This window comes from Odocoileus virginianus, chromosome 30 (assembly GCF_023699985.2).
Source record: "Odocoileus virginianus isolate 20LAN1187 ecotype Illinois chromosome 30, Ovbor_1.2, whole genome shotgun sequence".
Classification (NCBI taxonomy): domain Eukaryota; kingdom Metazoa; phylum Chordata; class Mammalia; order Artiodactyla; family Cervidae; genus Odocoileus; species Odocoileus virginianus.
Genome location: NC_069703.1, coordinates 28,495,422 through 28,509,066, shown reverse-complemented (window position 1 = coordinate 28,509,066; position 13,645 = coordinate 28,495,422). Strand labels below are relative to the sequence as shown.

At 44.2% G+C, this 13,645-nt stretch overlaps 1 protein-coding gene across 3 annotated transcripts in view; it reads left to right on the top strand.

Moving 5' to 3' along the window:
* Positions 1 to 13,645, top strand: part of FBXO42 (F-box protein 42) — a 115,286-nt gene that overhangs the window by 80,874 nt on the left and 20,767 nt on the right. For all 3 annotated transcript variants that reach the window (XM_020877955.2, XM_020877953.2, XM_020877954.2), the window contains exon 4: positions 29 to 163. In XM_020877955.2, the coding sequence (XP_020733614.1) occupies positions 29 to 163 (135 nt within the window). The remainder of the gene's footprint in view (positions 1 to 28; positions 164 to 13,645) is intronic.

Sequence of the window (13,645 nt, the reverse complement as noted above, 5' to 3'; positions counted from 1 at the left end):
AGTTGTTCATTAATTGTTTTCTTTCTAGGTGCGTGCTATTATGATGCTAATCAGTCTATGTATGTGTTTGGAGGCTGCACCCAGAGCAGTTGCAATGCTGCCTTCAATGACCTCTGGAGACTTGACCTAAATAGCAAAGAGTGGATCCGACCTTTGGCTTCAGGTAAGAGAGAAAATGCTGCTCTGTGCCCCCTTAAAGGGAAACTCCCCTTGCACGGAAACTCATGACCCTTTTGGTGTTGGTCTCAAGAACAGATTACTGGGGCCCCAGGTCCTTTGTCAAATCTGCTTGTAAACGCTAAAGAGCGACATGCTTGTGTAAGGTCTTTGTGTTTTCTCTAAATTATACTTTATCATTAGTATTGGAGCCATGCCAGGATTGCCGCACTGCTGTGTGAATTTGTCTGTGTGGTTTTCTCAAGTGCTCGTCCAGGTGTGATGTGCTCTTTGGTATGAAGGTGGAGTAGCAGCGGCGCAGTCATGAGAACTGCAGTTGACTGACAGAAGCTGTTGTCCCAGGGCTAAGATCTATGAATGTCTTTTGTTGTTGCCAGCTCAGGTATTTGGGCAGTGCATGAAACATGCCTCTGCTGGTTCCTCCTAACTACTCAGGAGTGTGGGAAGATTCCACAGTCGGTGCAGCCCCGCATCGTCCCACTGCGCCAAAATCTGGGCAGAAAGCCACCGGCTCATTTTCTCTTTTGACCTAACCTTTCTTGGGGAAGAAAAACACACACACACGATTGTTTCTGCACTGACAAAGTGGGGTGGCTTGAAAAGGCACAGTTAGATGCTCGGAGGGGCCCGGGTGATGGACGAATAGAGTCCGCTGAGTGTAAAGCATCCTGCTTGGTTTGTTGGTGAGCTTTTCCCGAACATTCTTCTTTTGGCCTTGCAGGGTTGCAGTTCATCGCACTTATTTAGGTCTTGTTTGCTTTGATCGCCAAATGGAAGGCAACCTGGTGTATTAGAAAGGGCACTGGACTAAGCATGAGGCGACAGGAGTTTCATTTCCTGGCAAAAATCACCAATTCTGCATGTAACTATGACTAAGTTACTGTATCTCTCTGGGAGAAGTATGCAGGTGCATCAGAAGATTCTGTTTTTAAGTGAATTGAGAAAGCTGCTCTATGTTTCCCTTTATTTCTGTAATGACTGCTCTGAATGTCTAGGCCAGACGCTTAAAATCTTTTTATGAGAAGAAGCTGCATTTTGCTTTCCCAAAGCTGTAAGCCCCTGTTTCTTCCCTCTGCAGTAGACAATATAGGAGGGAAGCACATAGTGACTCTAGGTGCTCAAAGCTGGAACTGGGTTTTGAACACATGAAATTCTTTAAAATTATTGGAAAGATGAAAAAGTGTTAATCTTAAAAAATTTTTGAACATTAGGACTATTTTAGAGCCTTCAGAGCTTTGTACTCTGGAGCATTTCCTTTTCTAGCACTTTGTAACCCCTGTTGCACTTAACACAGCACTGATTAATACTTAGAATCATGGATTCTAAAATGCAGAGGGTTTTTTTAGCTTAAGCATCCTATTGCCATTGTACTTATTGTCCAGGCCCCATTTCAAAGTAGCTTTGATGTCCCAGTAACAAAATACCAATCCCGCCTTTCTCTGTTTCGTAACCAAGCTTTATGCCTTTGGGGCTCCCCTGGTGGCTCAGATGGTAAAGAATCTGCCTGCAGTGCAGGAGACCCGGGTTCACTCCCTGGGTCGGGAAGATTCCCTGGAGAACGGACTGGCTACCTAATCTAGTATTCTTGCCTGGAGGATCCCATGGGCAGAGGAGCTGGGGGGGCTACAGTCCATGGGGTTGCAAAGAGTCCAGTACGACTTGGGAAATGAATACTTTTATGCCTTTGGTAATTTGGCGTGGGTGTTGCTCTTTCTTGTAGGTGTGGAGTTTTGGACCTTCATAGCCTATCGGCATCTACTTTGTTTATTTTTCCTTATTTTTCTTTACAAGATAGACATGGCATTTTTGTTGTTGTTAACTACTAAGTTTAAAGACTATACTTTGAAATCCCCAAGGTAGAAGTATCAGAGAAATACCTGTCTTTATAATGCAGATTTTATAACTGATCTGAATTTTTTAAAAAAATACAGTGTTGGACTGTTCCCTTTTATAAAACATCTTGGCTCCTGAAAGTTTAAAAGTACTTTTCTAACAGAATATCTCAAAGAGATTTAGTTTCTGCATCACTCTGATCTACAATTAGAGGCTAGTTTTGGGGGGGAGGTGGTGAAGACTGAGCTTTTTGAAATGTCTAGTTTAAATTAAAAAACAAAACAAAACAGTAGTTTAAGAGTCCTATGAGATTCTCAGCTTCCCAGGTGGCACCGTGGTAAAGAATCAGCCTGCCAGTGCAGGAGATGCAGGAGATGTGGGTTCGATCCCTGGGTTGGGAAGATCCTCTGGAGGAAGAAATCGCAACCCACTCCAGTATTCTTGTCTGGAGAACCCCATGGACAGAGGAGCCTGGCCGGCTACTGTCCACGGGGTCAGAGAGTCAGACAGGGCTGAGTGCACTCACACAGAAGCATATGAGATTCTCATTTAGGCAGAAATCCCATGGGAAGATTGCCTGAGGCAACCAAACATCAGTGATTCTTTCTGAATAAAAGACAGTTGTTGGTATGTCTTAGTGTCCCTGACTCACCCATTTGAGCACTTGGAGGTGGGTAGGTCGGATGGTGCCCAAGGGGAGGGTGCTGCCTACTGCCCTTTGGTACCAGATGCGAAGTCTTCCAGCGTCTGAGTATCTGTAGATGAAGGGTGTCTAGAGTGATGGTTTTAGCCATGTTCAGTCTTCAAGTGTAGCTCTTTGGAAAAGAGCATCAGGCAGACAGTGGAGCAGTGTGGGTTGGGAGCAGAGTCTTGACACGGAACACCGCTGTCTCAGGCGTCTTCACCTGTGGTGATGTTGCGCGTGAGACTGGAGCGTCTCAGTGTGGTTGGTGTCCTGGCACAGGCTGCCGTAACAAAACACCGTAGTCTGGGGGGCTTCAACCCCAGAAACTTACTTCTCACATTCTGGAGGCTAGGAGTCCGAGATCCGGGTGCTGGTGAAGGCTCTTTTCCTGGCTGTCAGAGAACCAGGCAGCTTGCTCTGTGTCCACGTAGCAGAGAGTGAGTTCTGGTATCTCTTCCTTTTTTTATAAACCGAATTATCTCCCAAAGCTCTCATCTTCATATGCCATCACACTGAGATTCAGACTTCAGCATATGGATTTGGGGAGGACACAGTTCAGTCCATAGTAGTTGGAAATAATGTGTTTTGTCAACAAAACCTTGTCTTGCATTCTTTTGAAACGATAGGAAGAGGGAGCCTCCAGAGGGAGGGGGTGGTGATGTGTGCTGCAGTGATGAGGCCTGTGGCGCCTCTCCTCACTGCCATGAGGCACCGCCGCCTCCCTTTTACATGAGGGTAGGTGAGTCCTGCCTTCGTGGAGGGAAGAAACGGTAACCAGTCATAAAGGGAGTGAGGAATGGGATGTAAAATAAGAAAGGGAGCCAGCCTTCTCTGCTGAGACATGAAAGATACAGAGTGGAGGGAGGTGAAAGTGGCGTGTATGAAGAACAGGACATATTGGAGGAGCTGAAAGCAGCCCTTGTGGATGCAGCGTGGTGAGCAGGGGGTGGCATGGCATAGACAGAGCTGAGGCGTAGATGGAGCCAAGGGCATTGTGATCCTACATACATTTTAAAGAACACTGCTGCTGCTATTTAAGAAATGGACTAAAGGAAGGCAAGACGATGAAGCAGAGAGAACAGATAGGAGGCTATCAGAATAGCACTGGTGAGAGCATGTGATAGCTTGGACTAGAGTCACAGCAGTGGAGATGGAGAGAAGTGAACGAATCTGAGCTGAATTTTTGTTAAAATTGATGGGACTTCTTGATGGATTAGATATGGGAGGGTGAGAAGGGCAATCAAGGCTGACTTATGTACACTTACGTAGATAGTGGGGCCATTTGCTAAAATAGAAGAAATATTTGGAAGAGGTTTTTTTTTTTTTTTAATCTCTTTAAACATTTAAGTGGTGGTATCAAGTAATTCATTGTTATGGGGAGTCTAGCATTTGAAATAGAGGGTTTGACTTGCCTTAAATGATGGCATAATCCTTTTGCTCAGTTAATTCTGCTGTAATTCTTCATTTTGTTCATGCAGCAAATATTTATGGATTGCTTACTCTGTGCCCAGTATTCCTTTAGATGCTGGGGATTCATGAGTGAATAAAACAGACAAAAATCCTACTCCTAATGGAGATTAAGGAGAAGGCAGTGGCACCCCACTGCAGTACTCTTGCCTGGAAAATCCCATGGATGGAGGAGCCTGGTAGGCTGCGGTCCATGGGGTCGCTAAGAGTCGGACACGACTGAGACTTCACTTTCACACATTGGAGAAGGAAATGGCAACCCACTCCACTGTTCTTGCCTGGAGAATCCCAGGGATGGGGGAGCCTGATGGGCTGTCGTCTATGGGATCACACAGAGTTGGACACGACTGAAGTGACTTAGCAGCAGCAGCAGCAACGGAGATTAAATTCAAATAAGGGAAAAGTGAAAGTGAAAGTCGCTCAGTCGTGTCTGACTTTACGACCCCCTGAACTGTGCATGGCATTTTCTAGGCCAGGATACTGGAGTGGGTTGCCTTTCCCTTCTCCAGGGGGTCTTCCCAATCCAGGGATCGAACCCAGGTCTCCCGCATTGCAGGCGGATTCTTTACCAGCTGAGCCACAAATAAGGGAAGACATGTTTAAAATGGCAAGTATGTAATATAGTAGAAGATGATTAATGCTCTTGAAACGAAACCATAGCATAGTAAAGGGGATGAGGAGCAGGGGAGACTCCCCCTGGGGATCAGGGTAGAGCTCATGGAGAAGGTGACTGCAGAGTGAAGACTTGGTGGGGACAGGGAGTGAACTGTGGTTATCTAAGGAAAGAACATTCCAAACAGGGAGTTACCAGTGCAAGGGTTCAGGAGTGGGGGTGTGCCTGGGACAGTCCAGGGATGATGAGGAGTCCTCTGTGACTACAGTGGAGTGTACAAAGGAGGATGTACTCAGAGATTAATGCAGGAGAGGGTGGCGTACGCACACGGCTTTCTGGCTGTTAGAAGAGCTCTGTGGCTTTGTCATATTCTTTCAGTGAGATGGCTAGTCATTTAGGTTGCCGAGTAGACTGTAAGAGGACATGTATAGAAATGAGATCAGTTAAGAAATGGCAGCAATAATCTAGGCAAGAAATAATGGTGATTTGGATGAGGGTATTAGAAGGATAAAAGTTGGCTGCACTGGATCGAGTCCACAGTTTGGATGTGGAGTGTGAAAGAGGAGTCAGGACGAGACTATCAGGGGAGTGTGGCGTCTTGGGAGCTACCCTACGTGCACATGTTTCCTTTCCAGGAGGAGAGGAAATCATCAACCGCGTCTTAGGCAGCTAAGAGGTAAAGTCACATAATGACTGAGACTTGGCTTTGAACGTAGCCAAGAGTCTTTAGTGAGAGGCAGGAATGAAAGCCTGTTCGGAGTGGTTTTAAGAGAATGGGAAGAGAGGAGCTAAAGACAATATGAACAGGCCATTAGGTTTTTTAAGAGTGTTGCTATAAAAGCTGGAAAGTGGGGTGCTGAGTAGAAATTAATGTAGAATTGAGAGGATTTTTTTTAAAAGATGGCAGTTATAGCATGTTTATATGCTGATGGGAATCTAGAGAGAGGAACTGATTCGAATAGAGAGGAAGAAATAATTGCGAGGACAGTGTCTTTGAATAGTGACAAAACAGAGTCTACTCTGCAGGTGGAAGGGTTGACTGTGGACAGGAGCATTGACCCTTTATCTGTGGAGCACGGAGTCTATGATAACAGATGCTGGTGGGTGGCTAGATGTGGGAATGGGTGGAAGTTCTCTCTTGACCGCTTTATCACTCAGATAAAATAATTGAGGGTGGAAGAGAACAGAGCCGTTGGAAATCCTGGCCAGTGATTCTCAATGTACAATTATATTCATTGTAGTCTTTGCCAGGTGGTTCTAGGAAGTTGAATGTTTCACCTTCTGGTATTGTATTAAGGTAACCTTCATTCTTAACTGGTTTTGTCTGACACAGCCTGTGTTCAGTTCCCAAAGCAAATGAGCAGTTCTTAGGACAGATACTTCAAAAGACTAGTGTTTAAACCATTCTTTCTAAAATACCCTTTATTCATACTGAGGCTCATTTTGGCATCTGTTTAATATATGGTATCATAGGAAGTGAAATTGTTAGTCACTCAATTGTGTTGACTCTTTGTGACCGCATGGACTGTAAACTCGCCAGGCTCCTCTGTCCATGGGATTCTCTAGGAAAGAATCCTGGAGTGGGCTGCCATGCCCTCCTCCAGGGCATCTTCCCCACCGAAGGATCGAACCTGGGTCTCCCACATTGCAAGCAGATTCTTTACCATCTGAGCCACAAGGGAAGCCCTATGATGTCATAAAGCACAGCCTGTCAACTCTAGGCCTGGGCACAGTTGATTTTCCTATCACAGTCTCCCCATAGAATCTTCTTTCCCAAGAATTCCCCACCCTACCCCTCCAGTTTCTTCCCTTTCAGCCACACATGAAATCCAAAATGCTGCCCTGTGGTTCAGACCCTTGGTATTAGAAAAACGTATCGTGGTCTACACCTCTATCTAGTGTACACAAACTCGATGCCGGTTCTAACATCTTGGACTTGCTGCTCTGGAGCTGCGAGCCTTTGAAGTTAATCACGTCTGCATTCTCTGGGCCTCAATTTCCTTCCCTGTGTAAAGAGGAAAAGATAAGACCACTCTTTGTAAAACCATGCAGCAGATCACCTGGGAAACTTAGTAAAATTCTAGATTCCTCAGCCTCATAACAGAGTCACTCACCTAATCTCAGGGAATTGGGGATAGAGTGGTAGATCTGCATTTTAAAAAGAAAATGTCCCAGTTGATTCCAAACCTAGCTGAATTTGGAAAGCCTGGATTGCTGTGAAATCTCTTGCTTTCTTACTGGGCAAACTGTGATCTCACTTTGTTATCACAGTCTGTTAGGTGGGTGTGTGCCAAACTGGACCTAACTGTTCTTAAGAATGGCCACTCCGTGCTGTCTGAGCTACTGCTTTCTAGAAACAGCTACCTGTGAGCCTAGTCAAGTGGAAGAGGGATGGCTACCCCTCCAGTTTTCTTCCCTGGAGAATCTCACGGGCAGAGGAGCCTGGCAGGCTGTATACAGTTCACAGGGTCGCAAAGAGTCGGACATGACTGAAGCGACTTAGCATGCACAAACGCACCCTAGTCAAGAGTAGCTGACCTTCCAAGGAGATGAGTATGGAAAAGGGTTTGGAGGTGGAGTATTTGTTGCCCCAGACTCTTCATATGTCCTATCTAACTTTCAAACCAACCCAGCTAGGTTGGTACTACTGTTATCCCCATCTTGCAGATGAGGAAACTGAAGCTCAGAGACTCAGCTAATAATTTGCCTAAGATCACACCGTCAATAAGTGTTGGGGCAGTAATTGAAACACAGGGTTTTTGGCTTTAAAGTCTGTGTTTTTTCATACTATAACATGCTATGAGTAGTTTTGTATTTTTCTGTAGTTTACTAGTTTCACATTATCAAGTCTGCTTTTGTTTTTTCTTTATTTTTAATTAAGGGGTATCTGGTTTACTGTATGGTGCTGGTTTCTGCCCTACATCAGCATGAGTCACAGGTGTACATACACCCCCTCCCTCTTGAACATCCCTCCCACCTCCCACCCCATTCCATTTTACTTTTTAAATGGACTTTTAAGTTTCAGAGTTCTCACACCCAGTTTTTCCTGTGAACGTCTAGTACATTTATTACAATTAATGAACCAATACTGATATATTATTTTATTAACTAGAATCTGTACTTTATTCAGATTTCTTTGTTTTATTCTAATGTCCTTTTTCTGTTCCAGGATACATTACATTTAGTCTTTATGTCTCCTTAGATTCCTCTTGGCTGTGACAAGTTCCCCAGACTTCCTTGTTTGATGATCTTGACAGTGTTGGAGCTACTGTCAGATATTTTAAGGACTATCATTCAGTTACGGTTTATCTGATGTTTTTCTTATGGTTAGACTAGAGTTATGGATTGGGGAGAGGAAAACTGTAGTGCAGTGCCCTTTTCATCATATCCCATCACGGGTACATACTGTCAACATGATTTATCACTGTTGGTGTTAACCTTATCATTTGGCTTGAGGTAGTGTTTATTAAGCTTCCCTGGTGGCTCAGAGGTTAAAGCATCTGCCTGCAATGTGGGAGACCCAGGTTTGATCCCTGGGTTGGGAAGATCCCCTGGAGAAGGAAATGGCAAATATTAACATAATAATAACTTTTTGGCCATTATGTCTATCATCAGAGTCAGGAAAGGATGGTGAGCAGAGGGTGTGTCAGTGCAGAAACCTTTTCATAGCATAGAGAATCTTAAAATATCAACATGATTTGCCTTTTTAAATTTTTTGGTGGCAGGCTGGAGTTTGTCGAAGACGGAATCGGAATCTCTGTTTTATATTATGACCTTATAAAATGATGTTATATTATGATCGTATAAAATCAAGATCCTTCCAGCTATCCAGAATCAGAAGCTCTGCGGGAAATAATTTCGTTTCTTTAGGACTGTTCCCCAAGAGAAAAAAAATCACATCTTACAAAATCACTGAGTTATCTTGCAGAACAGCTAGTTTACTTTTGAAGTCAGGGGCAGGAAAAAGAAAAATAATGGTCATATCAGATGTCTTTAGGAAGACCAGAATATCCTTAGAAGCTGGAAAGTGCTGGAACTGTCCAGAAATAACTGCCCAGACTGTCATTGTTTCTCTTCTGTGTGATACCTTAAAAATGATACACATACGGTTCTTGCATCCATTGATGAAGCTTTCTGTTCTGTGTCTAGTTTTTCACTGCCCTTCCCTAAGCCTGTGGTAATATCACCAAGAAAGAAAAGTATCTGGGGTACCTAGCACCAGGTATAACCAAAACAGCTGACAGAGACTCTGTTCTGGTGAAGATCACCCAGCACTTCCCTTGCCTTAGGTTCCAGATGTCAGTGCTGACATGGAAATAGCTAGGTGCAGAATTTTTTAGAATAAAATACGTTAAGTGTTCTCACAGGCATTGGTTCTGCTTTTTGACTTCCCTGGGTGCTCAGACGGTAAAGCATCTGCCTACAGTGCAGGAGACCCGGGTTCAGTCCCTGGGTCAGGAAGATCTGGAGAAGGAAATGGCCACCCACTCCAGTACTCTTGCCTGGAAAATCCCATGGACGGAGGAACCTGGTAGGCCACAGTCCATGGGGTTGCAAAGAGTCGGACACGACTGAGCGACTTCACTTTTCACTTCTGCATCTGAACACTTGATGCATTTTTAAAAAATCAACATGATGTGCAGATGTGTTCTGAGATACCCGTCTATGGAGATGGGGGAGAAGTGGATGCTTACCAACTGGCAGATATTGTAGCAAGAGGATGCTGTTTCATGCCTCTCAGATACACTTCAAACCTCTATTCTCAGTCTTAAAAACAAGTCATTGATTTCACTGTTTAAATATTTCCTTTGTGAAGAAATCCCAATTAGTTCTTCCCTGTGAATCTTTTCTTGATTACCAAAATATATTAAAGTCTGTCCTTAGTTTATGTCTTCCACGTTAGAAATTCTACATCCTTCAACTTTTTTCATTTGGTCCAATCCATGAGCCTTTTCTGTTCTTTCTTAAAACCCTCTAATTCCCGTCCCCCCCTATTTTAGATAGAAGTTCAGAGTGTCATTGAGAATAAGCTGCGACTTTCCTTAGACTCCTGAGCTATCGTGTATCATGTGTGCTATCTTGACAAGCAGTTTTTGGTTGCTCTTGGATTCCTTGTGCAGTAAAACTTTCAGACCATCTCGTGTTTCTGTTACTGTCGGTAGCCACATAATCCCTGCCCCGCCCCCTTCACCTCCCACAACAGCATTTCATGTTTAATGGCCACAGTAAATTTCATTTTGTTTGCTTTATTAACATTATGTCCTGAATGAAATGTTGGAGAGCTAGTCCTGTGTGCGGGAACACAAAAGGCATTGTCTTTGAGTCCTCCTCACTCCTTCCCCATGAATGGACCCTGTTGGTTTCCAGGGCTCTCAGCAGTGCTTGTACCAACTCATGCCCCACACACACGGGTTTGGCTGTTTATTCTCTGTGCAGTCCAGGATCAGGCCAGTTTCTCAAGCTTTCCAAGTCTTAGTACCTTGAGATTTTGTAAAGAATCTACAGGGTGCTCTTCCTAGGCGGGTGAGAGCACTGTTTGGTCATATATTAACTTAAAAATATCAACCTGAATTCTGGGAAACCATCCTTTCAAAGCTCAGAATCTAGCTCTCATCTTTTCTCTGGGATATGAACTCTTGAACTTTAATTGATTCTGCTTATCAAAGAGGTAGTGAGATAGGCTGGGACCTGGTTCGCTTTGCCGTGGTGCTTGCACCAGGACAAACCTCTCCTCCAGCAATGAAGCACAAAGAAACTGTGTGGTACTAACTAAAAATAACTGCGTGCTCAGCTGGAGCAAACTCTGGACAAAAGCTGCAGAAAAAACAAAAAAAAACAAACCCCAAAAAACAAACGCGCGGCCACTTCTGAAGAGCCAGGAGCAACACAGGGACTGGGAGCAACAGCAGTGTACTGAGCGCGCCCCCTGCTCACAGCAGCCGAAGCGCAGGCAGAACACTGAGCCAGCCCTCCGGCCAGGCCCTGGACACCCCTGCCCTCCCCCGTAGAAGAAGCACGCTGCCCCAGCCCACCCTCAGCCAGTGGGCAGGAGGGGAGCCTGTTGTTTGTTCTCAGCCCACCCGCTTCATCAGGGCCCCGGCAAAGTCTGGTCTCCAGTCAGTTTCTGTTGATTGAGGAAGGCCAAGAACCCTGGTTGGCAACAGCAGTTTCCCTGATAATTCTGTTTTCCATAGTTCTCTTGAAAGTGATTATGGGCTATAGATTTTGTATGTGGTTTATTGACTTTTACACTGTGTTCCTTTTTTGCATCCTCTTCCAATTTTAGCAAGCTTTCTGAAACCCCATTGCCCAGTCCTAAAATGTCTCTTGCTATTAATATCTAATCACTCTATATATATTACAGTGTGATTAGATATTAAGTGAAGAATGTGTTGTCAGACACCTCACATAATGAATTCTAACTCTTTGACAGTGGATGGCTGGTGTTTCTGTTTACTGGTGAAAGTAGTGGGTGATGCCAAGGGGTAGTAGTGTGACATTGGCTTCGACATCAGCCGTTTTTTCTTTCTTAATACATTGAGACAATTTACATGTATGAACAGATCTTAAGTGCCCCACTCGCATATACAGCCATGTGATCATCACCTAGAGCAAAATGCAAAATATTTTCCATCACTTCATAAAATTCCATTGTGTCCTTTTCCTGTCAGTAACACTCCCCACAGAGGTAACCACCGTTCTGACTTCTAAGAGATATTTTTTGAGATTCAGCTTGGGGTTTTTTTGTTTTTTTTTTTTTTATTCATGCATAGGCTGCATCTATCCGTGGTTTGTTTCTTTTCATTGCTCTGAGTGTTCCATAACATGAATACAGCACTTTTTGAACCTATTCTTCTGTTGATGGCTACTTGGGATATTTCCACTTTGAATGTAGCTGGAGTCAACATTCTTATATAAGTTTATGGACATACACACTCATTTCTTACTTAAGATCTCCTTGTCATTGTTAAGGAATATTCTAGACACAGTCAGTACCCAGAGAGTTCTCTATTCACTTAGTCCTGCTCTAAGTAGGAGGATATGGTGATACAACTAAGTATTTTAGAGGTTTGAGGAGGGAAGACCACTCAGCTAGTGGTAAAGGTATATGTATTATTAGGGCCTAATGATGTGAGAGTTGGACTATAAAGAAAGTTGAGTGCAGAAAAATTGATGCTTTTGAACTCGGGTGTTGGAGAAGACTCTTCAGAGTCCCTTGGACTGCAAGGAGATCCAACCAGTCCATCCTACAGGAGATCAGTCCTGGGTGTTCATTGGGAGGATTGTTGCTGAAGCTGAAACTCCAATAATTTGGCCACCTGATGCGAAGAGCTGACTCCTTGGAAAAGACCCTGCTGCTAGGAAAGATTGAAGGCAGGAGGAGAAGGGGACGACAGAGGATGAGATGGTTGGATGGCATCACCGACTCAGTGGACATGGGTTTGGGTAGACTCCGGCAGTTGGTGACGGATAGGGAGGCCTGGTGTGCTGCGGTTCATGGGGTCGCAGAGTTGAACATGACTGAGCTACTGAACTGAACTGAACATAACCTGAAGTAATGGAAGGAACATGTTGTTGGAGGGAGGGAAGTTTGTTGGCAGTACTGTTAAGAGTGTGGCTTTTGTGCCGAGCAAACAGGTTTGCATCTGATCTCTTCACACTAAGGTTGCTTAGCAACTGGATGACCTTAGGTTGTTTAACATTTCACTTGCCTCACCTTTAAGGTAGACATGGTACTATCTACCTTTCATAGTTTTTGTTCATATTATATACAACACAACACACAGATGGAGTGGGGATGTACAAGGTGATTGAGCAGACACCTTTATATATGTGTTTACAGAAGTACTAGGTAAGAAGTAGAGTGGTCGGTCATAAGTTATCCTTGAGTTCCCAAAGCTTGAAAAGTGACTGCATTCATTTCTTTGTTTGTTCATTTTCCTGCCTTTATTATGAGTGAAAGTGAAAATGAAGTCGCTCAGTCGTGTCCGACTCTTTGCAACCCCATGGACTATAGCCTACCAGGCTTCTCTGTCCATGGAATTTTCTAGGCAAGAGTACTGGAGTGGGTTGCCATTTCCCTCTCCAGGGTATCTTTCTGACCCAGGGATTGAACCTGGGTCTCCCACATTGCAGGCAGACGCTTTACCATCTGAGCCCCCAGGGAAGCCCATTGATGGAGCATTTGTGCCCAGTGCTGTTCTGAGCACTGCAGCTGTAGATGTGAACAGCAGCGAGCTGAGGTGGTCCCGGGGGCTGTGAACGAGAAGAGAGCCAGTGAGCTCCCCTAGGAGAGGAGCGTCCTTTCTGTTTGTTTGTGAAGTTCAGATCCTGGGATTTTTCCAGAATACATGCTTTCATAAGGTGAATGCACCTTCTCTTGGTGGAGAGAAGAGTGGAGGAATTTATGTAGCACAGACCTGGGTAAACTCTGGTCCTCCATGGGAGAGAAGAAATACATTCATACCATATCTCAGTTTAGCTCTCTCCTGCCTGACTAAGATTTTCCTGTTTTGATACCAGGCCAGAAACTATGACTAGCAGCATTGTTTTCACTTCTAAACAGAGCCACTTAAAAGGGCACACACTCCCACCATCAGAACTGCAATTAACAAGTTATCAGATTAAATTCAGATTCTGGACCTTGTCTCCTTCCCTAGAAATTGAATCAAAAGACTACTTGAAATAGAAACAAGGAACCGTTACTGGTTTTCATGTTAATTTTTAGCTGATAAGTGCTGCCCTGCTTATCAAGTGGTCTTTCATGTGGGTTTGTTTAGAAGTGAAAACAGTGCCAACTGGGAATTTCTTTTTATTCATGCCTATAGCATATACAGTTATGAGTGAGTAAGTGAAATTTGCTCAGTCGT